This window comes from Entelurus aequoreus, linkage group LG04 (assembly GCF_033978785.1).
Source record: "Entelurus aequoreus isolate RoL-2023_Sb linkage group LG04, RoL_Eaeq_v1.1, whole genome shotgun sequence".
Taxonomy (NCBI): domain Eukaryota; kingdom Metazoa; phylum Chordata; class Actinopteri; order Syngnathiformes; family Syngnathidae; genus Entelurus; species Entelurus aequoreus.
In genome coordinates, this window is record NC_084734.1 from 53,758,581 (window position 1) to 53,786,242 (window position 27,662).

At 39.3% G+C, this 27,662-nt stretch overlaps 2 protein-coding genes across 3 annotated transcripts in view; both read left to right on the forward strand.

The window, feature by feature from the left end:
* Positions 1–4,538, forward strand: part of polr1a (RNA polymerase I subunit A) — a 73,854-nt gene extending 69,316 nt beyond the window's left edge. The window contains exons 35-37 of the mRNA XM_062045305.1: positions 693–810; positions 3,595–3,759; positions 3,842–4,538. Of these exons, the coding sequence (XP_061901289.1) occupies positions 693–810; positions 3,595–3,759; positions 3,842–3,942 (384 nt within the window). The 3' untranslated portion in view covers positions 3,943–4,538. The remainder of the gene's footprint in view (positions 1–692; positions 811–3,594; positions 3,760–3,841) is intronic.
* Positions 4,539–5,826: 1,288 nt separating this feature from the next.
* The window catches only part of st3gal5 (ST3 beta-galactoside alpha-2,3-sialyltransferase 5), a 38,466-nt gene continuing 16,630 nt past the window's right edge, over positions 5,827–27,662 (forward strand). The window contains exons 1-6 of one of the 2 annotated variants that reach the window (XM_062045307.1): positions 5,827–5,993; positions 7,445–7,567; positions 7,639–7,739; positions 14,836–14,916; positions 15,841–15,949; positions 23,190–23,399. In XM_062045307.1, coding sequence (XP_061901291.1) covers positions 14,885–14,916; positions 15,841–15,949; positions 23,190–23,399 — 351 coding nt within the window. In that variant the 5' untranslated portion in view covers positions 5,827–5,993; positions 7,445–7,567; positions 7,639–7,739; positions 14,836–14,884. The remainder of the gene's footprint in view (positions 5,994–7,444; positions 7,568–7,638; positions 7,740–14,835; positions 14,917–15,840; positions 15,950–23,189; positions 23,400–27,662) is intronic. The other variant, XM_062045308.1, reaches the window with a different exon arrangement.

Genomic DNA, 27,662 nt, shown 5'->3' on the forward strand with positions numbered 1-27,662 from the left:
GTATAACAACTTTTTTTTTCATGAAATGATCATTCAACTTGTTTTTGTTGATAGCACACGCTATTTTACAACTCATATTCAAACTGCACTTTAATGTAAGTCCAATAAATATGAGCTTTTTGACTGCATTGAAGGATACTGTTTGCTGTTTGCCAAACCACTAGTGGTTACTTTAGGGCTCGATATCATGGCCAATTGATTTGATTCCGATACATAAGGTTTTAAATCGTTAACCGGTAATTACCATTGGATTCGATCTACACATGAAAATTGAAAATGTCTCAACTCTGTTACAAATTGAAATGTACTTTGTTTTTTGTCTTTACTATAAACACCTTTAGGTAGTTTAAACTTCCCCCAAAGTTTCAAAAGTGTAATTTTGAAACAGGAAAGGAATTGCAAGTCAAAGTGTAATGGTATTGCAACATTCCATCACTGCAAAATGCACTGAGGTATTGTTTCTTCAAGTGCAAAATAACCGTATGGATGAATGAATATGTAAGCCATTCTTATGGGAGTCTCATTCTCATAGCGCAGTTAGACAGCAATTTTATTGTGAAGGCAGAAAATGTGGGCCTGGTTTTTCTGGTGCACTTGACACTGCTCCGTCGTGTAAGGGATGACTATGTAAATAAAAGTACCATTGACAGGATTTGGTGGTTATATTTTTTTGTGTGACTCTGTCCCTCTAGGTCTTTGACATCAACAGGCTGTACTCCAATGAGGTCCACGCCATGGCGAACACCTACGGGATAGAAGTGGCTCTCAAAGTTATTGAGAAGGAAATCAAAGATGTTTTTGCTGTCTATGGTACGTATAAATCACCCTGTAACACCTTCTGCGTTGCCAGTATTTCCCACAGAACTGTAGTCTATCTGTGGTGAAAGGCGGGGTTGACGTAATGGTGTAATAATCAATACAAATACTTTTTTGTTTTTGTCTTATCTTTGTTTAGTTTTTTTAATATCACAAACTAGACTGAATACTAGGGATGATACTCGAAACCGGTTTTCCCGGTTGTTCGATAAGAAAAGAACCGAGTCCTCTGACTCGAATCCCTTTTTGAGAACCGGTACCCGTTATCGAGACCACTATAGTAAAGAAAAAGAGTTGGTTCTTTATTCGAATCCCTCGGAACGAATCCTGTCCCGACCAGAAATGCTCCGTGTGACATCACAAGAAATGACGTCACGTAGCTCAGTCATTAGGCGCAGATAGCGAAAGCAGGGAAAAAATGGACAGGAAAAAGCGCTCCAAAGTGTAATAAAGTTCAATACAAAAGGTATAATCCAATGAATAACTTTACTGAGAGATTTGAGCAAGGTACAAACACATGACGAACACTTTTACGACCAACCGGAAACATAGCAACCAGGCTAGCAATCCTTTACGGCAGTTGTCGCAACGTTCTTAAAGCAACCGCAGCACATACGTATATATGACATCTCCCTTTTTTAACTCTTGTTTTTCTTTCCTTGTAAACAAAACAAAATCACACTATATGTGTTGTCTGTCCAATTATAAATAATGCAGACGAGGCGTGTTGGCTCAGTTCTTGACATTTACTTTCACAGCGTGCTCATAACCTCATTCTTAGCTGCCGGGTGACGATGTGCAGCAACACTTTTCGGGGCTACCGCGCATGCTCGTCACTCCCGTTGCATGCTGGGTAGTGTAGTTGTTATATTCCCTAGCTAATAACATCTTCCCCCCTATAAAGAAATAATGTTAACTCAATAAAGTGTATTTCTTTTTTTAGCTTTAACTTTTCATTTTTTTAGCCTTGTAACCACATTTGCAAAGAACTTTTCTTTTCATAGAATTTTCTTTCAATAAAGAAATAAAGTGCAAAAATGTCAAAGCATCATAACAATTATGTCAAATAGCAGCAGAATTGCACTTTTTGGAGAGCCGTATTATTTTCAGTTTTGTGCCCAAGGGACTGATTTTATTTAACACTATATTGTTATTTATACACTTATAGTGCTCAAAGAGACAGGTTGTTTTTGTGTTACTGTATATATTTGTTTTTCTGAAAAATCTCACTTGATATACTTTGGGTAACAACAGTCAATATTTATTTATTTTATTTTTTTAGGGGGGGTAACAGTCAATATTTATTTATTTATTAGATTAAATTGTTTTCTTATATGATAAAAGTGAGCTTTTGTTAAACCAAATATTGTGTGTTTTTTCCATATACAACAACCTATCTGGACTCGATAAGAGAATCGATAAGGAATCGGTTCGATAAGAGGATTCGATAATAGGCTCGAACTCGATAATTTCTTATCAAACATCATCCCTACTGAATACCCTGACTGCTTTTGGATGGGGAGAGGTCCACAGCACCTACTGTTCATTTAGAAGAGTAATACTTGCTTTTATGGCAGCATGGTGGAACCGGGGTTAGTAGTACATGTGCCTCACATTACGAAGGTCATGGGTGTGGGATCTTTCTGTGTGGAGTTTGCATGTTCTCCCTGTGACTGCGTGGGTTCCCTCAAGGTACCCCGGCTTCCCCCCACCTCCAAAGACATGCACCTGGGGATAGGTTGATTGGCAACACTAAATTGGCCCTAGTGTGATTGTTGTCTGTCTGTGTTGGCCCTGCGAGGAGGTGCGCCCGTGTGCAGCTGGGATAGGCTCCAGCAGCCCCCGCGACAAGCGGTAGAAAATGTATGGATGGATACTTGCTTTTATGTCCGTCGCTAAGTTTTAAATAGATTTGTCGCTAGTTGCTGCTTCTTTTTTTTTTTTATTAATCATTGATTGCTACAGCAACAATGTTTATTTTTTCATTTAGAGCAATGTAAACAAACACCTCCGCCTCTAAACAAAAGAGAGCACATGGCCAGAAGAAAAAGAAAATAAGTAATAGATGAAGCATTTATTAAGTGCCACTACAGTGTATGTACTAATATTTAATGACACTATTGATAATAAATTAAATAACAATACTGTATGAGAATAACAAATGTATTATGGGGCTGTGTAATATCTTCTGGCTTAGCTAGGCCAACATAATACCATGATTCTGACTGATCAATAGTATTAATTATTAATTAATTGTTGCTTTTTTTTAAAAGTATGTAAAAGGGTCTTGCTACTCGCTAAATATAACTCCTAACATTAAACTCTGATCCCTCCTGCTCCGTCTATTTATACTCTGGCAGACCAGGTGTGTTATAATGCAGTGGTCACCAACCACCGGGCCGATTAATACCGGGCCGCACAAGAAATTAAAAAAAAAAAAAAAAAGTTTTTTTTTTTTTTTTAATTAAATCAACATAAAAAACACAATATATACATTATATATCAATATAGATCAATACAGTCTGCAGGGATACAGTCCGTAAGCACACATGATTGTATTTCTTTATGGGAAAATTTTTTTTTTTATTTTATTTTTTTTTTTTTTTAAATACACCCACCCCCCCACCCCCCACCGGTCCGTGGGACAAATTTTCAAGCGTTGACCGGTCCGCAGCTACAAAAAGGTTGAGGACCACTGTTATAATGTGTTTATGAGCGAGGGCAAGTAGTGCCAAATGTATGGAAAACACAGATTTTTACATTTCCATCTGCCTCCAGGTATTGAGGTGGACCCAAGACATCTGTCGCTGGTAGCAGACTACATGTGTTTTGAGGGGGTGTACAAGCCATTGAACCGCCACGCCATCAGGTCCAACTCCTCCCCCTTGCAGCAGATGACTTTTGAGACTAGCTACAAGTTTCTCAAACAGGCCACCATGATGGGTGAGCGATGACAATTGGCAAAGCTCAATGTTCTAATGACCTCTGAACTAGCAGTTGATTATGGCTGTTTTTTGTGTTTCAGGTTTTCATGAACAGCTCACGTCGCCATCAGCCTGCCTCGTGGTTGGAAAAGTCGTCAAAGGGGGAACTGGACTTTTTGAGCTCAAGCAACCTCTGCAGTAGACGTGACGCCGTAGTGTGCAATTATTGTGTATTTATGCTCTCAGAGTTTGCAAAGCATGTGCCTCCAAACATTGCCATTTTTATTTTTGCTAGAAAACTGGAAAAACATTTCTTTCAAATTGTAAAGCAATATTTCCAACCATTTTCACTTCCCTTCACAAGAATATATTACCTGCTTTTTTAAGGTGAATGAGATTGTGGCATCATGTTTTATTTGTCCATAAATAAAATAAATTATGAACAATCAGTACAATGTAAGAGAAAACATACTGAAGTCATTTTTATAAAAATATTAACTATTTTCATTTCACATGATAAAAAACGTACTTATTGTACTTTTGTTTTATATTATTGGGTGAAGAAGAAAAAATTATGAACTACAGCAGAGGTATTTAAACATTAGATTGAGTAGCTCACCAGGGGGTCAAAGATTATTTGCTTGAACTCTTAAGTATTTTTACAACTCTTTAATTCAGACATTACACATTTTGATACAATACTACAAAATAGCAGAAAGACAATGACCACACTTTGAGTAGGGACCGGCTTCTTCAGTACAGTACAATTTTAAATGTTGCCAGTCATACAAATTAAACAAGATCATTTATTTTTGTCAAAGCTTGAATAATGACTTTAAAAAAACTGCACTTGAATTACGTATATTGCTTTTTGAAAACAAAAGTTGTGTGTACCAACATGTTATTACTCTGGTAAAAAAAAAAAGTATTCCCTTTGTGTGGGTTGAAATAAGCTATGAAAATAAATGTTACAAAGAATAATAGTTGAGCTACAGTGTTAGTGCAATATAAAGGAATACATAGAATCATCGTAAATTGTGCTTTTACAGCAGTGTTTTTCCAACCTTTTCTGAGCCAAGGCACTTTTTTTTTTCATTGAAAAAATCCAGAGGCACACCACCAGCAGAAAACATTAACAAATGAAACTCAGCAGCCGATATTGACAGTAAAAAGTCATTCTCGCAATTGTTGAATATGAATTCAAACCATAACCAACTATGCATCACTATAGCGCTTGTCTCAAAGTAGGTGTACTATCATGACCTGTCACATCACGCCGTGACTTATTTTGAGTTTTTTGGTGTTTTCCTATGTGTAGTGTTTTAGTTTTTGTCTTGCGCTCCTGTTTTGGTGTTGATTGTCATGGCATGTACGGATGTACTTTGTGAATACCGTCTGTTCCATACGCTGTAAGTCTTTGCTGTCGTCCAGCATTCTGTTTTTGTTTACTTTTCAGCCAGTTCAGTTTTAGCTTTGTTTTGCATAGCCATCCCTAAGCTTCAATGCCTTTTCTTAGCGGCACTCGCCTTTTGTTTATTTTTTGGTTTAAGCGTTAGATACCTTTTTACCTGCAAACCATCGTAGTCCCGACATCTACAAAGCAATTAGCTACCTGCTGCCACCTACTGATATGGAAGCATATTACACGGTTACTCTGCCGAGCTCTAGACAGCACAGATACTTAACAACGGCACATAATTACTGGTTTGCAAAAAATATTTTTAACCCAATTAGGTGAAATTACATAATCTTTCACGGCACACCAAACAATATCTCACTGTCCACTAGTGTGCCATGGCACAGTGGTTGAAAAACACTGTTCTACAGCACAGTTTGAATTTATGATTCAATGTTTTTTTTGTATTAATGAGAATACATTGTCTCATTTCCGGTGCTTTTATTTTAAAAGAACGGAAATTACGCTAACCTTTGACTGTCATGGTTGCTCGATACCCAACTTCACAAGCGTAGAAATGAACAAAATGGGATTTATAAATTCCAGACTAGGAATTTGACATAATTCAATTTCTGAGAAAACGAAGCGATTTTATAAGATAAAGGTTGGGTTAATTACCGCAATGCAGTGGCACACAGCTCCTGATTGGGGCGGCAACACACAACATGGTGCTTGTAGTGCCGGAAAGACGCGAAGAAGAAGATTAGGCGAATCGCGCACACTCCAGAAAACAAGTTGCGTGAAGGCGGAAGAGACATGTCACGATGAGGTGGAAGGTTTCACTCAAACTTTGATACGTAAGTATAACGACCAAAATACAATCATTTGTCGTAAGAATACTCTAAAATCAGGGTAGACTACACTGGTTAGGCGTCTCTGTCTTAAGCAAGGAAATGAACGTTCATAAGGACAATGAAAACTGGATAATTTCTGTGAAGTCACTTGAGCACAGAAGACAGTTTGTTATTAATCGTATTAATGTGGCAACGCATTAACAGTTCAGAATATAGTTGACTTGACTATATTATTATTTAAAACAAGGAGAGTACACGTTGATAACCACACAAGTGTAAATATGCATGATTGTATGATTGATAGCCAGTGGCTTTCCACCTGTCGTCCCCGCGGCAATTAATGCCAAACAAGTAAAAACAGGACAGCGTCAATCAACACCACAACAAGGCCATATACAACAATAAAAAAATATTAGTAGAATGTGCAATACAATTAAAAAAACAAAACATTAAACAACAAACCAAGTTGCTTATGACAGGCCAACAATTAAGTGACCATAGAATGTTGCGCTAATGTTGTGCAAAGTGCTAATTCACAATTGTCTAAAGTGCTGGTGTAAATTGCACATTGCCCAACTGCTTCGATTTACATGACGTCACGCCCGGCTCGTTAAATATGCGTGGTGGTCAAGCTAGCGTACCTTTCTCAATTGGCATTAGGTGCCATTAAGCCTTTCTCGAAGAAAACTGCTCCTATGCCTGTATTGTTTTCGGCTGTACGAACCGTGTAAATCTCAAAAAGGATCAACGTTACTTCATAGTTCCTCAAGAGGTAAAACAATCAAGAAAAGTGGCACACAGTCCAGTCCAAGGGAGCAACTGAGTCGAAGAAAGTTTGCAGTGATCACTTTGTTAAAGGTTTGTTTGATGTAGTTTTAACGTTTAGGAGGGGGGGGGTGCTGGAGCCTATATCAGCTGCATTTCCCATTGAAATATTATCTTGATATTTTTTGTATTTAATTTAAAAAAAAAAACGAAACCAGAAAGCCAGGGTCAATACTTTGTCAGAAAGGGTTTTTCTATGTCTCCTCTCGTTTATTTTGTACACAAATGTGTCAGAGTACATATGACAACAGGACAAAAATCTAATATTTATTATTCGGTAATTGTTAGTTACTTAAATGGATATGTAGTTACAGCTGTTGCGTGTTGTATCGTCGTAGATTGTTTGTATGGACGAGTGCTAGCAAGAAGCAAAGTTGAATCATGAATTGCAACCTTTCCCAAGCAAAAACGATGCCTATTTGTCCAGGAGAGTATTATGATACCAATTACCTCGACCCAGCCACACACAAACAAGTTGAAGGCCTCCATGGTTTCCAAGTATTTCTGAAGCACACGATAGTTTGATATGTTTGGGAACTGCACCAACGGATAATCCTTTCTTTTTTGATAAGAGTAAAGGAATCTAGTTGCATAGTTTAGTTTTTTTATTTTACGTATGCTTTTTGCAGGAAGCCTCTTGCGTACACTGAGAGTTTGCGAGCTTCTTGCTGCACAACAGCCATCTTGGCTTGGTTGACCAACACTGGTTTTCACTTCCAAAAAAAAGTCACGTGACGGAACACAAGTAATAGGTTGGTTGTTTTTCTTCTTTGTGGCTTAATTCACTTGTCCACCGCTCATTGATTTATTTGTTGGTCTCCAGAATGGTACCCTTGTCTTTGCTCTTGAGGGGCACATGACCTTGTATAGATGGTCCATTAATTCACTTGATGGTCAACCAGCGTGAGAGTATCATCAAAACAAGTGAGTGTATAGTTCGTGCAGAAAATGCCTTTTTGCTGTTCTGTTCTTGTGTGTTCCGATCGTTCAAATAGAGAGATAGGAAAGAGCTTTCATAGAGTCCCAAAATAAGTCGCTCATAAAGGTAATAAAGACAAGGGAAAAAACGAAAGCACTTCCAAATAAATTTTTTTTAAAAGTATCACTTTCATAATTTTGTGGAATACAATTGGACCATGCTCGTGTCTGCAGCGATCACTTTGTAAAATGTTTGTTTGAACATTTGATTTGTTTTAGAAACTTCCTGTGATGTAATTGAGTTTATTCTCTACTATATTAGTAGTGTTTGATAGCAGAACTAAACGTAAAGAAAGGACAAGAGACCGCATTAGTTTGTGTTATGTCGTTTCAATGCCTAAATATAACTACAAAAACCTGGTTTTGCAAATAAACTAACACCATGTTAAGTCCTAGTAATACATCTTGTGATTGTCTTGATTTTCATAACAAAAGCTAAAAGCTTTGTTGTTGTTGTTGTGCAAGAAAGCAAAGTGCTTTATTCGACACGGATGACCACATTATAGCATCTTTGGTAATATTTGTTAGCATCAAGAAAATATCCTTGATAGTAGGGCTGTGAATCTTGGGGGTCACGATTCGATTCAAAATCGATTTTTTTTTTCAATTCAACACGATTCTCAATTCAAAAATGATTTTATTTTATTTATTTATTTTTTTAAATGAAAAAAATACACAACAATACCATAATAATGCAATACAATTTCAAAACCAAACCCAATTTTGCTGCCGGTGGTGTTAGTGGATGATCCTTTTCCTCTGATAACTGTGGGTGGTGTCTGTCCAAGTGAGCACGGGGATTTGAAGTATTCCCAAAATACTTAACTTTAGCGTTGCAAAGTGTGCAAATTGCATGAGTCATGTCAAGCCCTTTCTTGCCACGGTAAAATCCAAAGTGTCTCCAAACGTTTGCTTTCAAAGCCAGCGGAGGCGGTTGTATTTCTTTAGGCTGCTCTGTGTCTTTTTCTTTTACCTGCATTTTAGCGGCAACACAACAACACTACACTGTACACTCCCCTTAGTACTAGCTAGCCACCAGGTAGCAACGCTGCTTATTGCGCAAAACCTACGGTAGCCCAGAAGGCACACACACATTGCCGGGAGCGGGGGAAGAAAATTGATTTTTGAAAAATGAGAATTGATACTGAATCATACAACGTGAGAATGGCAATTTGAATTCGAATCGATTTTTTCCCACACCCCTAGCTGACATGCAAGCAGAGTAGTAGATTTTTGTAAAAAGCTTTTATAATTGTAAAGGACAATGTTTTATCAACTGATTGCAATAATGTAAATTTGTTTGAACTATTAAATGAACCAAAAATATGACTTATTTTATCTTTGTGAAAATATTGGACACAGTGTGTTGTCAACCTTATGAGATGCGATGCAAGTGTAAGCCACTGTGACACTTTTGTTCTTTTTTTATTTTTTTTAATAAATGTCTAATGATAATGTCAATGAGGGATTTTTAATCACTGCTATGTTGAAATTGTAACTAATATTGATACTGTTGTTGATAATATTCATTTTTGTTTCACTACTTTTGGTTTGTTCTGTGTGGTGTTTGTGTCTCCTCTAAATTGCTCTGTTTATTGCAGTTCTGAGGTGTTGCTGGGTCGGGTTTGGTTTTGGAATTGGATTGCATTGTTATGGTATTGCTGTGTATTGTTTTGTTGGATTGATTAAAAAAATTTAAAAAAAATAATAAAAAAATAAATTGATTTTTAAAAAATGAGAATCGATTCTGAATCGCACAACGTGAGAATCGCGATTCGAATTCGAATCGATTTTTCCCCACACCCGTACTTGATAGTATTTATAAATTTAATAAATAAATATCTCATTGGCTCAACAGCATATACTGAATCTTGATATCGCTAGCAAACATTGCTGAACAACAGGGACATATACCACTAAATAAGCACGACACTCATTTCAATCAAATACGTTACTTAGCGATGTACGAATAAATCCAACATTGTCTTTCACAGATTCATGGTTGATTTGTGGACCCTTCAGATAAAAAGACATGATGTGCCTCTAATCCTCTCTTTAAATTACTTTAAGTGTCGAAGGAAGTGAGGTCGAGGCAAGCAGTAACGTCTTGATGATGAATGGTTAAATATTTCAAAAATATTTGTCTTAAGAGTGTATTAATCAACTCCATTCCATTAAAAAGAAAAAAAAAATCATGATCACTTGTATATTTGCCTCTAAACCTTTCAAAATACACCCAAATTTGCAGCGTAATGGGACTCTAAAAACAGGGTTTTTCAAATTGTGAAATTTTATTGGCACTTCATCTATGAATTGCCAAAATCGTAATGAAATTAGAAACATTACGATTTTTTGGCACTTCATGGATGAAAGCAATAGCTAGTATTAGTGACGTTAGATTTGCTCTTCCTATTGGAGGTTGTGATCATAAAAAGCAGGAGACAGCAGGTCGCGTGCAGTTAAATGGAAATTTATTGTCCAAATGTACAAAAGAAACAGAGTGCGGAAAGGTCACAGGAAAGCTGTACATCCAACAGTGCAAGCTGGATTGGTGAGTGAACAGACAAAATACAATCAAAGGTGAAAAAACTATCAAAATCCACATCGCTCGCTGGCTCCTCTTCTTGTTAGAAGATAGGGGTCCATCGTCCCTAAGAATGATGTGCTCCGTAGTGATTATACAGGCCAATATGAGCTTTGAAATTTCTGCCACATATGGGACAGATCAGACCAGGTGGTAATATACATTTTGGCATGACTCCTCTATCCAGTCTCCTCCTTGTTTCAAGTATCATAGATGTTCTTTTCTCCTCATACTTTGTCACTCCTTCACCGACTGCCGATGTCCATGTTATTCTGTCTTTTGCAAGGTCTTCCCAGTATGTAGTATCTATTTCACATTGTTTCAATGTGTTTTTTTAAACGATCCATGTAACATTTTCTCTGCCCACCAACGTTTCTGTTCCCTTCATTCAGCTGACTGTTTTGACAGTCTTTCGTCATTCATCCGTACAACATGCCCTGTCCATCGTAGTTGGTTTTTAACAATTGTACTCTCTACACTGGGAAGCATGGTACACTGATGTTTTTTCTCACATCTTCCATCCATCCATTTTCTACCCCCCGCTTCTACACGGGGGGTGCTGAAGCCTATCTCAGCCGAGTCATACCAAAGACTATAAAAATGGGACCCATAACCTCCCTGCTTGGCACTCAGCAACATAGGGTTGGAGTTGGGGGTTAAATCACCAAAATGATTCCCGGGCGCGGCGCAGCTGCTGCCCACTGCTCCCCAAGGGGATGGGACAAATGCAGAGGACAAAATTCACCACATCTAGTGTGTGTGTGACAATCATTGGTACTTTAATTTATCATTTATCAATATCATTAATTTAATTTAATAATTTTAATATCTTGCCACTTAATATTCATCATCTGGCGTAGGCATCGCTGTTGAAACCTTTCAAGTGCTGTGATATGTCTTTGAAATGCTGTCCATGCCTCCGAACCATATAACAAAGTTCTTATAACAATTGCTCTGAACTAGGGATGTCCGATAATGGCTTTTTTGCCGATATCCGATATTTCCCAACTCTTAATTACCGATACTGATATCAACCGATATATACAGTCGTGGAATTAACACATTATTATGCCTAATTTAGACAACCAGGTATGGTGAAAATAAGGTCCTTTTTATAAAAATGTATAAAATAAAATAAGAGAAATAAATTAAAAACATTTTCTTGAATAAAAAAAAGAGAGTAAAACAATATAAAAACAGTTACATAGAAACTAGTAATGAATGAAAATTAGTAAAATTAACTGTTAAAGGTTAGTACTATTAGTGGAACAGCAGCACGCACAATCATGTGTGCTTACGGACTGTATCCCTTGCAGACTGTATTGATATATATTGATGTATAATGTAGGAACCAGAATATTAATAACAGAAAGAAACAACCCTTTTGTGTGAATGAGTGTAAATGGGGGAGGTAGGTTTTTTTGGGTTGGTGCACTAATTGTAAGTGTATCTTGTGTTTTTTATGTTGATTTAATAAAAATAAAAACCGATACAGATAAAAGAAAACCAGATACCGATCATTTCCGATATTACATTTTAAAGCATTTTATCGGCCTCTCTACTCTGAACACTTTGATTTTTGTATGTATTCTGATATCTCAATTTTGGAACACTCGAGTCTAAAGCTTTCCAAAGGCTGCAGCAGCTTACCTGATTCTGTGATTGACTTCTGCATCAATGTTAGCATTTGAAGAAATACTACCAAGGTATGTGAAGCTTTCTACATTTTCAAGAGCAACTTCTTCTATCTTTATTGCTGGTGATTGCCGAATGACGTCCTTTGGCGATGGTTGGAAGAGTACTTGTGTTTTCTTTGCACTTATTTTAAGTCCAAGTTGTGTGTACGCATAGTTAAATGCATCCAGTATTACTTAAATGATAAATGGGTTATACTTGTATAGCGCTTTTCTACCTTCAAGGTACTCAAAGCGCTTTGACAGTATTTCCACATTCACCCATTCACACACACTGATGGCGGGAGCTGCCATGCAAGGCGCTAACCAGCAGCCATCAGGAGCAAGGGTGAAGTGTCTTGCCCAAGGACACAACAGACGTGACTAGGATGGTAGAAGGTGGGGATTGAACCCCAGTAACCAGCCACCTTCCGATTGCTGGCACGGCCACTCTACCAACTTCGCCACGCCGTCCCCGTACTTGCAAATCTTCTGCACTTTGAGCTGCTATTGCATTATCATCGGCATATTGAAATTCTACCACTGTGGACCTTGGAACTTTTGTTCTGTATCGGCCAATACTCAAGGCTCCAATAAGGTAATTGTGTTAAAAGTGAAAAATTGTTTCAGGACACTCCGAGCTTTAAAATGATAAGCAGCTGATCTGGTTGAATAAAGTAAAAATATCAAATATCACTAATTCTCTTTGAAAATCTAGGTTTTATACTGTAATTGGAGCACGATTAAAAACAGTTATTTTCAATTGAAGTCAATGAGGCATTTAAGGCCACAAAGGTGTCCTGAGATAGTGTTGAGCACTACATATTAAATATTCATGCCATCAAATCGATTTTGGTGCCAATCTTTGACACACTTAAGACTTTAATCAACACCAAATCCATTTCCATTACTATTTATTGTATGGAATACAGTATTACAATTGTCTTTGTAATTATATCTAAAATGTCCGACGAAGAAAGTATCGTCCGCAATCTATAGCAATTTTTTGCCGTAAGAAATCATGTAAATTAAATTGATTCATTCCAAACAACCAAAAATATAAACAGAAAATCCTTTTTGTAGAGAATAACTCTAGTTTTACATGCAGATTCCAGTGTCAAATACATATAAATGAGAATGAAATAAATGAACATATAACATCACTTTTATTGAAGACTCTTGCTGGCGTAGATGGCAATGGGGTGGAGATGAAACCAGGTGGGGGGATTTTACTTTGGTACTTTGTGGCGAGTTATTTCTATAATTCAATATTGTTTCTTACCTTCGTTATCAAATTGCTGGCACTTGCAAGTTTCTTTTTGTTCTGGCTACGTGCCCTTATTTTGCTACATCTTTTTCTGTTTGTATTGCATTCCCGGAATCCTGTTTGAGGAGGCTGCAGTGTGCAGATGTTTGTAATCACTAATCAGGGGAGTTCTGAGCCCCAGCATCCCTCGCACAGTCACTAGGATGATGCCGGTTCATTATGGTATCATACCATATCATAACTTTATTTATAAAGCCTTTTAACATCAACCACAGTTGAAAAACAATGGGCTGTACACCACAAACAGGTAAACAATAAAGAAAAGTAGAAAAGCAAAGGCATAAGACAGACTAAAACATATAATTTAAAACAAAGATCAGATGAAAAAAACAATGGGCTGTACACCACAAACAGGTAAACAATAAAGAAAAGTAGAAAAGCAAAGGCATAAAACAGACTAAAACATATAATTTAAAACAAAGATCAGATGAAAAAAATATTTCAAAACAATGAGTCAAAGGCAGTTCAAATACAGAGAGTATATAAAGCAGGGGTCCCCAAACTTTTTGACTCAGGGGCCGCATTGGGTTAAAAAATTTTGGCAGGGGGCCATTGTCTTTATATTCCAGCGAGTTAATCCGTTTTGTCATTTAACATCAATTAACATTGATGTTCATCAACATTTAACATTGTCACGTTATCGATGGGAAAATTAATTTTTAGACAGTATGATTTGCCTGAGCGGCTAGGAGACACCGAGAGTAACAAGCGGTATAAAATGGATTAGAAAGGAAAGATAAAATAAAAAATTAAAACACTTTTTTTTTAACTTGGGACTTCCCGTGGGCCGGATTTTGGATGCTGGGGGGCCGTAGTTTGGGGACCCCTGATATAAAGTATCATACTGGGTTAAACGCTAGTGAGTAAAAGTGGGTTCTTAAATGTGGTCAGAAAAGGCCTGTCTCACATGAACAGGAGGCTCTTCAAAGAGTTTGGGACTCTCAACAGAAAAGGCCTGTCCCCTCTGAGTTCTTATTCTAAGTGTGTGTTAGGTGTTTTCCGTTGTAGCTCCTGATGCTTTTGCCTCGTATCCTAGTCTTTGTTTTGTGTGTAGTTTGTTGTGAATTTGCTTTTTGAGCATGATTTATGACACTTCTTCCTGCAAGTCGCCTCTGTGCATCCTGGTGGTCCTGCCCTAACAGATCATGACATTTTTGCCATCATATTTAACAAAAAGTATGAAAATATATATTTGGGCACTCTATTCTATGGTATGATACACTGGTAAACAGAGCAGTTTTTGACAGTTTGATTGTATAATAAGAGACGATATGGAAGATCTTGTTGGAAAACCGAATTATACAAAAAGTTGGACGTACAAAAACTGGAATATTACTCTATTCTAAAAAAAATCCTTCAAAGATTGAATGTTTGCTAGTTTAAAGCAAGTTTGAAGATGAAATTTGAGGGCAACACAAGTGTCAAGCCCTCATTTTAATTTCCTTCTGCAATGTCCAGGACAAGATCATTTTAAGGCTTCATCATAGATCGTACCAATGCAGGGAACATGAAGCTTCGAAAACGCTGGCTGTCACACAGGTGAGTAAATGGCATGCACCCCATCACACGGCATTGTTTCACACCTAGTATTGTGCCACTGATTGGTACAATTCTGTGGTTGCGTACGTTGTGGATGACTGGCTACCAAAGGAGAAGGGACATTTCTTCATGCCAAAGCCAGCCGGGATAAGATATATCTAACCTAATAGTTTCCAAAGTAGTTAGTGGGTGAAAAATGTGTTTTTGTAGCAGGTCTTCTGCTATATTATTGACAGTTATACACATTGAGGTGACTTAGTAACCAGAGAGTTCTGGTTCGAATTCTGCTGTGGACAAAAATACTTAAAGGGAAACTGCACTTTTTTTTGCCTATTGTTCACAATCATTATGAGAGACAAGAACACATGTCTTGTTTTAAGATTCTGAAGATGATTAAAAAAATAGCTTGCAAGATGCGGCTAATGGGAGATGTTGTAACCTTCAAAGCCCTGTAAAACAAGTATAAACCACTCCATCAATGTTATATTTACACACTGCAAGTACATATACTGTATATACCTTGTGTATGTATATGTATGTATATACAGTATACAGGTATATAAGTGTGTGTGTGCGTGCGTGCGTGCGTGCGTGCGTGCGTGCGTGCGTGCGTGCGTATATACAGTATATGTATATCCATCCATTTTCTACCGCTTATTCCCTTTGGGGTAGCGGGGGGTGCTGGAGCCTATCTCAGCTACAATCGGGCGGAAGGCGGGGTACACCCTGGACAAGTTGCCACCTCATCGCAGGGCCAACACAGATAAACAGACAACATTCACACTCACATTCACACACTAGGGCCAATATATACATATACATTACGCACACACACACACACACACAAATAGCAATTGTTAAGGAACTTAAGCTTGTTAACATCTCTTAAAAATGTGTTTTTTTTTCTTGTTTTTGTCACTCCAGATGTGTGTGTTTAGCTGTGGGATTTTTAGGTCTGCTACGTCTGGTCTCTCGGCCTGCGAAAGAAACACTCAAACCGCTGGACTTTCATGTCAGCCCTGAGTATAGAAAGGTAAGAATACTATACATTTTCACTCATTCAATACCGCTGATGCTGGTCAAATCCTTTTTTTAAAGTCAAAGTTTCACTTTAGTCCACCACAATTATTAACCACCAAGTGTCCCATCTCCTCATTTTTAAAAGACATCAGCACTTTACTTTAGAGCTGAAACGATTACTCGAGTAATTTGATTACAAAATATATATATATTTTTTTTTTTTTATTACGGAATTTTGCCTCGTTTAGTAGTCAAAGCTCACGTTTCGGCCTCTTGCCCACACGCAGACGCATACTTTTGTCTTTAAAGACGCAGACTTTTACAAACGCTGGCCAAAGTGTAGGGATCCAAAACTCTCTGCTCAGCGCATGCGTGTACACGGCACAAACTGAAACTTGTGATGACGTCACGGTTGTGCGCTGTCATTTCCAAACTCAACAACACTGCCTTGCTGCCTTTAAACACACTGTAAGATGACTTACTGTTTGTTGAACGTAAACATGCTGCTCTTTTCACTCAATATTAATAAAAAGACACATCAAAATGGGCTTTGCGACGATCCCGGCGGTGTTGTGCCTGAAAACGCACCCCTGCCATAGAATGCACCCCCTGACGCGGGGGCGCGCTTACGTCACTCGCTTACGTCACTCGTCTCGAAAAGTATATCTAAACTCGGCTGTAATCACCGAAGTGGCTGAAATCGCCTCTTTTAAATAGCCTCTTTCGGCATAAAAAAGTACATAAAGTGAAATAATCCACGTATTCTTTACTTGTGGATGGATTAAAAATTGTGAGCCTTTAATGATTTCGCCGTCATCAGATCAGATAAGGCGAAAACAATAACCAATTAATATTGGAATATTTGCTGTCCCGAAAATGTAGTATATAATTGTCTACCTTGACAGCTTACTGTAAAGAATATATACACCAAAGTAAACCTCTATATGTACTTTTTTAGAGACATCAAGGAGAACGAATGTTTGCTGCTTCATTCGACGTGTTGTCGTGATCCAATACTTGTATTTTTAAAAATATGACATTTTCTTTAACTTTAAGAAGCTCATGGGTGGATGGATGAATAAATAAATGAATGCATCTGATATCTACCATTGATTTGGTTTTAAGAAGTTTCAAATTGAACATTCACAAATAACTTTAAGTACCCGAAGTACCAGAGGTGGAGTTATGATGGGGGTGCATTTTCCACAGTGCCAAGTCTCTATGACCTTCCTAGCCAGAGATAGATAGGGGGTGCATTCTCAGGCAGCAGGCCTGAACGTCCTGCCTGAAAATGCACCCCCACCCTAACTCCACTTCTGGTAGTCCAATTTTCACATGGTTTTCACTGTGCACTGAGGGGGCTATGATGAGTCACCAGGGTGAGTGCCAAGTCTCTATGACCTTCCTAGCCAGAGATAGATAGGGCGTGCATTCTCAGGCAGCAGGCCTGAACGTCCTGCCTGAAAATGCACCCCCACCCTAACTCCACTTCTGGTGGTCCGATCATCACATGGTTTTCACTGTACACTGAGGGGGCTATGATGAGTAACCAGGGTGAGTGTCATGTCTTTATGACCTTCCTAGCCAGAGATAGATAGGGGGTGCGTTCTCAGGCAGCAGGCCTGAACGTCCTGCCTGAAAATGCACCCCCACCCTAACTCCACTTCTGGTAGTCCAATTTTCACATGGGTTTCACTGTGCACTGAGGGGGCTATGATGAGTCACCAGGGTGAGTGCCAAGTCTCTATGACCTTCCTAGCCAGAGATAGATAGGGGGTGCATTCTCAGGCAGCAGGCCTGAACGTCCTGCCTGAAAATGCACCCCCACCCTAACTCCACCTCTGGTGGTCCAATTTTCACATGGTTTTCACTGTACACTGAGGGGGCTATGATGAGTCACCAGGGTGAGTGTCATGTCTCAATGACCTTCCTAGCCAGAGATAGATGGGGGGTGCATTCTACGGCAGCTGTGGAAAATGCACCCCCATCATAACTCCACTTCTGGTAGTCCGATCATCACATGGTTTTCACTGTACACTGAGGGGTCTATGATGATTAACCAGGGTGAGTGTCATGTCTTTATGACCTTCCTGGCCAGAGACAGATGGGGGGTGCATTCTACGGCAGCTGTGGAAAATGCACCCCCATCATAACTCCACCTCTGGTACTTCGGGTACTTAACGTTATTTGTGAATGTTCAATTTGAAACTTCTTAAAACCAAATCAATGGTAGATATCAGATGCATTCATTTATTTATTCATCCATCCACCCATGAGCTTCTTAAAGTTAAAGAAAATGTCATATTTTTAAAAATACAAGTATTGGATCACGACAACACGTCGAATGAAGCAGCAAACATTCGTTCTCCTTGATGTCTCTAAAAAAGTACATATAGAGGTTTACTTTGGTGTATATATTCTTTACAGTAAGCTGTCAAGGTAGACAATTAATACTACATTTTCGGGACAGCAAATATTCCAATATTAATTGGCTATTGTTTTCGCCTTATCTGATCTAATGACGGCGAAATCATTAAAGGCTCACAATTTTTAATCCATCCAAAAGTAAAGAAAACTTGGATTATTTCACTTTATGTACTTTTTTATGCCGAAAGAGGCGATTTAAAAGTAGACAATTAATACTACATTTTCGGGACAGCAAATATTCCAATATTAATTGGTTATTGTTTTCGCCTTATCTGATCTAATGACGGCGAAATCATTAAAGGCTCACAATTTTTAATCCATCCACAAGTAAAGAATACGTGGATTATTTCACTTTATGTACTTTTTTATGCCGAAAGAGGCGATTTCAGCCACTTGAATGACGGCGAAATCATTAAAGGCTCACAATTTTTAATCCATCCAAAAGTAAAGAAAACTTGGATTATTTCACTTTATGTACTTTTTTATGCCAAAAGAGGCGATTTAAAAGCGGCGATTTCAGCCACTTCTGTGATTACAGCCGAGTTTAGATATACTTTTCGAGACGAGTGACGTAAGCGAGTGACGTAAGCGTGCTCCCGCGTCAGGGGGTGCATTCTATGGCAGGGGTGCGTTTTCAGGCACAACACCGGTGCTAATGACAGCCAGCTGTTTTGAATACGATCGCTGTGGAACCACCTGATGGAACAACTTTGACAAGCAAGACTTTTTGCTCTGTGTCATAAGAAAGATGCAACATTATCTTATGTTTTTAGTCCTTGTTTAACGACAAATCTTGAAGTTAACTTACGCGTCTTGCTTCCATGAGCCGGGCGCGACCATGCTCGCACGTAAAAAGCGAACAAGCAAATAAAAAAGACAATGTAGCGTCCTCCTCGTAGTGTGTACTGATGTTAAAGACAATATACACTTCATTACACATGTACCATATCACTATATCGATGATTAAAAGCTTTAAAGTTCCATGACAGTTTTGCACGCAGGTCCGTGTGCTTTATATAGGCACTTAAACATGCAATATGGTTTCCTTGGCTCGTTAGAAATAATGTAGACTTCACTGCACATGTAATACATCACCATGTTGCTGAACATGTTATAATTCTATCAATGTTGGTTTTCAGCAGCAAAGGCGTGCATTTGCTCTTTAATAATGTTCCCAGTATTCTGTGGACGGGCAGGCTGGTTTTAAAGATAATGTACATGTCATTGTACGTCTCAAGTATATCAAAATAAATACAATAGGAGGTGTAATGCTGCACCAAGTCAGATATTGCTGCTTTTTTTCAGGCTTCTGATTGGACAAAATGTTCATGAAAGCATGTGTATGTGTTTGTGTGAAGACATAGACAGTTTTGAAACTAAACTTGTGTGGATGGAGATTGTTTTAACCCCAAATATGTGTTTTTGAAACTTTCCATATTCGTTGGGACATGACCTTAAAGGCGCTACCTAATCCACTTTTTATGTTTGATATAATGAAAACTGTTCTGTTTTATTTTTGATACTGTGAATATACCGTATTTCCTTGAATTGGCGCAGGGAATATAGTATTCGCACGTCTAGAGTTACTGCCGGGTCAAACTCGTTTCTCAAAATAATTAACGCATGCTTGGCCTTATCGCCGGTTCATTATTGACGCCGGATCAAATTCGTTTCGCAAAATATTAATGTTATTATCGCATGTCTAATTTTCGCCGGGTCAAACTCGTTTCGCAAAATATTTAGCATATGGCTAGAACTTCCACCGGGTCAAATTCGTTACGTCACGAGTGACGCTTTATCTGTCCTCATTTTCAAAATGGAGGAAGCTGCTTTCAGTAGTTTGCAATCGCACAAAGGAAAAAAGATAAAGAGCTACCGGTATTCAGTAGGATTTAAGGTCCAAGCTATTGAATACCGGTACAGTATGCTAAAAAGAACAGTAAGCAGCTATGTTTTATTAATATACCGTAGCTGCGTGTGTCAAATACTGTATGAGTCATGAAATGACTCCCGCCTCCTGGTGGTAGAGGGCGCTGCCGCGCTAGTGATCCTTCTTGCGACTTCCGGTACTGCAGAAGAAGTGAACACACGCAGCAAAACATTTTTTTTTTTTCCTCTGCCTGAACTTTTAACAAGGAAGATTACATTTATCTAAAATAAAACAGTTTTCTAAACTGGACTTTCAATCGAAGCAGGAGGTATTAATTAAAGGAATATCTCCATCGAGACAGAGAGACTTTTAAAACGGAAGAAAGAAAATAAGGAAGACTTCTATAAACAAGTTATCGATGCTTTTGGTCAGAAGGAGCTGCAAATGGACTCCATTTATAAGTACAGGTAAGACCATAATAAAGTTTTTTTTTTTTAATTAAATGTGCTTTTCATGATGGTATATGCTTACATCACACTCAAAGCGCACGCCTAAATTTACCGCATTCCTTTTGGTAAACGCCGGAGTGAGAAGAGGTTTTCAAATAATTACCGCATGCACGGCCATCCCGCCGGGTCCCGGTAAACGCCGGACGACATAGATAGATAGATAGATAGATAGATTGATTATCTATCTATCTATCTATCTGCATTTGATTGTTTACATTTGATTATTAGCAATCCGGGGAGGGTGTTAGTTTAGGGTTGTAGCTGCCTGGAGGTGAACTTTTATTGCTTTATCTTTTATACCTGTTGGGAGCGCATTCCACATGGATGTGGCATAGAAAGAGAATGAGTTAAGACCTTTGTTAGTTCGGAATCTGGGTTTAACGTGGGGTTAGTGGAGCTCCCCCTGGTGTTGTGGTTATGGCGGTCATTTACGTTAAGGAAGTAGTTTGACATGTACTTCGGTATCAGGGAGGTGTAGCGGATTTTATAGACTAGGCTCAGTGCAAATTGTTTAACTCTGTCCTCTGCCTTGAGCCAGCCCACTTTAGAGAAGTGGGTAGGAGTGAGGTGGGATCTGGGGTGGGGGTCTAGCAGTAACCTGACTAGCTTGTTCTGAGATGTTTGGAGTTTAGATTTGAGGGTTTTGGAGGTGCTAGGGTACCAGGAGGTGCATGCGTAATCGAAAAAGGGTTGAACGAGAGTTCCCGCCAGAATCTTCAAGGTGCTTTTGTTGACCAGAGAGGAGATTCTGTAGAGAAATCTCGCTCGTTGGTTAACCTTTTTGATTACCTTGTTTGCCATTTTATCACAGGAAAGGTCAGCCTCTAGAATGGAACCTAGGTAGGTGACCTCATCTTTCCTGGTGATAACATTGTCACCCACTTTTATGGTGAAGTCATTGACTTTCTTGAGGTTGATGTGGGACCCAAACAGGATGGATTCTGTTTTACCCAAGTGTATGGATAGCTTGTTGTCAGCGAGCCAGGTTCAAGTTCTACACAGCTCAGCACTGAGGATTTTCTCGACCTGTGACTTGTCCTTGCCGGATACCAGCAGGGCAGAGTCATCCGCAAACAAAAACAATTCACAGTCGCATGCCGATGACATGTCGTTTATGTATATTAGGAACAGTAAAGGTCCCAATATACTGCCTTGGGGGACTCCACAGCTCACCGGGAGGGGGGGGGGACACGGTGCCGTTCACCTCTACCACCTGCTCCCTCCCCTCCAAGTAAGATTGCATCCAGCTCCATGAGTTTTTGTTAAAACCGATTGCTCTGAGCTTATCCAACAGAGATACCTGTACACGGCAATATGATGCCAGTAAACATCAAAACTTCAAATGTTTTGTTGAGAATATAGAACATTACACACGGCGCTCAAAAATCTGTCAAAATGTTTTAGTACGACTTTAGTATGCTATCAAGCCGCCCCGCTTGACGGATTGTTGGAGCATTACGGCTACCGACTTGAGTCCAAGTCCAGCTGCTGCACTTGTTATGGTGTGTGTATAAGGACTGCAAAATGGCACCCATCAGAAGACATATCTGGTGTTTTGTTTCGCAATATTATGCAAAACTAACTTTTCTTACCTTGTGGTACCTGCTGATGTGTATTTGGAATCTGCATAAGTCCTGAAAATTTGCACCATTGTAGTCCGTGCAGACACCGTAGTCGATAAGTTTATTCTTTTTCTCGAATAATCTTGTTATGGGGCATTCATTTTTCGCTGTTGCCCTGTCTGTGAAGTAGTGTAAAGTTCTAACTTATATCTATCAGTAGACTCGCTATGAAAGTGCTAAAAACTGCCGGTGTAGTGGGTTTACATAATTCACCCCTTTAGTTTTTAGAGCGTTCCGGTCGGACGTTTTTTCACGGGACACATTTCCCCTGTAGTTGTTGCACTAGTGAGCCTCGGATGAGGAGACGGTGCTCTGTTGTTGATTTAAGTGAAGTCTGAATGTTATTAAAACAGTTAGCGCCATCTTTTGACACTTCTTCGACTCCCGTCCTTGCACGCTAAACCGGCACAACAAAGTTGATGGGGAGAAGACGCTGTCGAAGGTGAGCCATGTAAAAAAGACCACACACAAAACGGCGCATCCTGAAGCGACTGTCAGAAAGCCACTTGAAGATGGTCTGTAAAACAATCTATGCAATATTTTGACCAAAGAACCACCATTACACATTATGTAGACAACAAGGAAGTGTTTTCAATTTAGAAAAAAATCATAATCACCGGTGCACCTTTCGTATGAGAATAGACCCGCTCATCGGTAGTGCGCTTTATAATCCGGTGCGCCCTATGGTCCGGAAAATACGGTAAATAAAACTCCAACTGTTGGAATGTTTTAATTAGCTTAACGTTTTTCTACGAGGTTGTAGACTTGCATTGTGGTGATTGTGTGCTTGAAGTTGACCTCTTACTAATCTACCCTACTGTACAGCTGGTGCATCAGCATGCGCATGAAGTTCTGGAGCGTAAATGTCACCCTGGAAGCACCAGAAAGAGTTTTTTGGGTCAACTCCCAGCTTCCAGTCGCACGACTCAACCTTTCCTGTGGAAGGACATGCCAACTCACAAAGACCTCTTCCTGTATCCTCCTCCCTTTGGGTTCAGAGGTCTTCAGGGAAAAGTATCTGCTTTGCTTCAGCAGGTAAAGGATAACAAATATTGATCAATTATTTCACAAATAAGTGTTTTCTTTTAATTTTTGCATGCATATTTGAGTGGCCACATGTCTTGTCACGCAAAAAAAAAAGTCAAATGACCAAGAAACGCCTTAGTTATCCTCGGAAATGATTATCTTCCACTTTCTTAATGATGTTCTGCATGCACGTCTGTTGTCACTGTTGTGTCAATAACTACTACGACAGCTGTACGTTTTAATGACTTTTCTGCAACCTCTGCATCAAAACAACTCACTTCCACCGAACTGAGTCATTCACACGTGCACAGTGAGAAATGTAGCACCAAACAAACTCCACTTTTGTCTTTAAAGAAGAACACGTCAAAGACATTTTTTATTATTTTTTGCCTTAACAGATAGTCAGGTTTAAAGTTTCAGCTTTAATAACTGAAGTTGAAGGGTAAAGAAAATGTTGTTTTGTCCATTTGGCTTTTAAGCTTCGCTGAGAGCCCTCAAAAAAACGGGTGCAGACACCCCCTTTCAGTCGGCGAGCTGCTTCTTAGTTGCTGACCACATGATCTGCTGAATAGTCAGAGAATGGATGGGGGTTAGAGGGTTTTCACATGAAACTATCATCTGACTCATGTGAGCAGGCTACTGAAGAATTTGTGTTACATGTTACAAAAAATATTTTACCCTGGGGTAATCAGTCACCCATTTTGTTTTACGTTTTACGTATCATTGTAGCGACTATCTTCACAAACGGGGTGCAGCACTAATTTTCTCAATCCGTTTTGCCCACGTGCATCTATTTTCTTCACTTTCTTCCTGTCACGACCAACTATTTTTTTATTTTCGCCTGCGTTCAGTTTTTGGACACACGACAATGTCAGGCTGACAATCACTCTGCCTTTTGCTCCAAACACGAGAAAGAAGCACCTCCTACTGACTTGTGATCGGTAGGACCGTGCCGAGCTCACGCACATGGCTATTTTTAACATGATTTGCATGTGTAAAAGCAGGCGTGGTCTGGGCGTGCCAAGCCATTCACACATCTGCAACAGATTTCAAGTTGATTGTAATGTAAAAAAAGAAACGTGCTTGGATTTGTGTTTGCGAATGCTTAAATACATCACAATTTTTACTTGCGTATACTGTTTTCTGATCGTATGTCCATACTAGTAGGAAAGCTACACAACTTTCATTGTCAGTTCAAAGTCAGCAATTCAATCTGTGTCATGATAGTGAGGGCCCTCCCCCTTCATCTCTGCGTGTACAGTTCTAAGGTGTTGGGAAGGTTGCTTCCCACGGCCTTCTGTGTAGCCTTCACCACGCTCTGCAGTGCCTTCTTCTCGTGCCACACAGAGATGCTGGTGCAGAGCACACTCTCCACCAGTTATAAAAGCTCCTCAGGACTGAGCTTCCAAGTCCAGCTCGCCGTAGCTTCCTGAGGAAGTAGAGTCGCTGGTGGGCCTTCCTGACCAGACAGGATGCATTGGTGCTCCAGGTGAGGTCCTTGGTCATACATCAGCGTAGTGAACAGAAGGGGGCTCAGCACACATTAAGTAAGTCGGACCCGTTTCCAGTGAGGGTTAGACTCGGGGATTAAATCACCAAAATGATTCCCGAGCGTGGCCACCGCTGCTGCTCACTGCTACACTCTCCTCCCAGGGGGTGGAACAAGGGAATGGGTCAAATGCAGAGAGTAATTTCACCACACCTAGTGTGTGTGTGTGTGTGACTATCAGTGGTACTTTAACTTTTTAACTTTAACTCTGCCAGGGTTGCCCTTTGCCACAGATTATTTTTATACCATTTTATGGATATATTTTCTAGACGTAGTCAGAACGTTGAGGAGATCTGGTTTGTTGCCTGCAGGATTAGATCTCCGCTTTTTGCAGAGGATGTAATCCTGCTGGCTTCATCTGTCCAGGATCTTCAACTTTCACTGGATTGGTTCGCAGCCAAGTGTGAAATGACTGGGACAAGCTCGAGTCTATGGTTCTCGCCCGGAAAAGGGTGGAGGGCCATTTCCGGGTTTGGGAGGAGATCCTGCCCCAAGAGGAGTAGTTAAAGTATCTCAGAGTCTTGTTCACGAGTGAGGTGAGGTGACACCACGTCCGACCTGTAGAAGGCCTCGGGGAAGACCCAGGACACGTTGGGGAGACTGTCTCCCGGCTGGTTTGGGAATGCCTCGGGCTTCCACGGGAGGAGCTGGACAAAATGGCTGGGGGAGGGAAGTCTAGGCTTCTCTACTTAGGCTGCTGCCCCCGCGACCCGGCCTCGGATAAGCGCAAGAAGATGGATGAATGTATCCATTAAGTCATATCCAATTGTATTTCCAATCCGCAAAGTATGTGAAAATACCGTCTAAACATCACAACATTTCACACAATTTTAGACGGCCATTTTGAATATTCCACTCCGAATGTCTTCGGAAATTTCCGTAGATTCGCGTTTGGATGACGTCACAATGGGAGCGTTTCTGCAGTCTGACCATATCAGTAGATCAATCATACTGGAAATATAAAAATTAAAAAAACATACAGATGTGCTGTCTATCATTCACATACCAAAGACTATAAAAATGGGACCCATAACCTCCCTGCTTGGCACTCAGCAACAAAGGGTTGGAGTTGGGGGTTAAATCACCAAAATGATTCCCGGGCGCGGCGCCGCTGCTGCCCACTGCTCCCCACTGCTCCCCAAGGGGATGGGACAAATGCAGAGGACAAATTTCACCACATCTAGTGTGTGTGTGTGTGACAATCATTGGTACTTTAATCTTTAATCCCTATGTAAGACTATATGTTGTTTTTTTATATGCATTCTAAGTGATAAATAAATAGTCTAACAATTAAGTCAATGGGGACTCTCTATTCCGCCCACAAAGCCCTCTAAATAAAATTTAGAGGGCTAACCACTTAAAAACACAATTCTATTTACATATTGTGACCTGAATATTAAACAAATATTAGCAAAATTGTTATTGTAAGTGCTAATGCAGACACATAATTTTTTTGCTGAGCTTATTGATAACAGAGGTAACAAGCTTGTGCTGCAGCATTGAGCCGGCTGGTGTCCTGCTGCTGCTGCCGCATTGCGTCTCGTCCAAGTTATTCTAGACCTCGGATAAGCAGAAGAAGATGGATGGATGGATGGCCTCTCATCTGGATTATAGGAGGAGTTAGTCATAAATCTAGAAGTTGTTCATCTGAGACATTCAATTTATACCGACGGATGGAGACAAATGCACGATAACGAAAGACAGGGTCTGAAGGTATCAACCTTTCATTTTAACCATTTGTGTGGATTATGATGAATCCTTCATCTAAACAGGAAGATATGGATATCATATCAGTCATCATTGCAGTGAGAGCAGACACTTGTACAGTAAGCGATGGTTTTATTAAATTTGTAGTTTATTTCTTGTTTAGTACTTAGCAATACTGCTACATGATTCTATAGTGTTTCACTAAAACTGGATCTATTTATTTTGATAGTCAATTAGTCAACGATTATCTTAACGATTAGTCGACTAATCGGATAATAAAGCGTACACATTTAATGGCTCTAGTTTATCCATCCATCTAGATGCAGCTGAAGTTTTTTTTAGGTATGTGCTTACGAACAACAAAGTTGACTAATTCATTCATAAATATTTATATATGCTGCAGCTGTGCTGCTCATTCAGCTGTTACAAAAATTAAAATGACTAATAAAATGTCCATTTAAAAGGCAAAGTCCTAAAAAAAAAAAAGAATTAACCTTTATAATAGCAGCAATAAAAACAAACTACAAAATCTAACTTCCTCAAAAAGAAAATCATTTTGTGACGTTTAAAAAGCTGCACGCTGGTATATTGACTATTGATTAACTCCTGGCAGTTATAGCACTCTAATAGACTCAATGTGTAGAATTGTATATATGATTAATTATCAAAATGTTGGCTGTTTAATCTTATGAGACCTCTGCATTGGTCTCTCTCTCTTTCTTTCTCTCCCGCTCTCGTGTGTGTGTATGCATGTGCAGTTTAAGTTCCTTTTTTTATGGCATAACAAAATGACGCTGCTTTAAAACTTGAATTGATGTAGATAAAGTTTAGCTGGCTGACTTTGGGTAAAATGATATGTACTTTTCTCAGAACTTTGTCTCACTCTTGTTAGCTAGCTAGCAAAGTAGAAGCTAACTACTCTTACCGCATCCTCCCTCCAAATGTTTGACATTATGTGTTCGCTTTCAATGCTCGCGTATCACAGATTTACTGCCATAAAAACAAGGTCCGCTTTG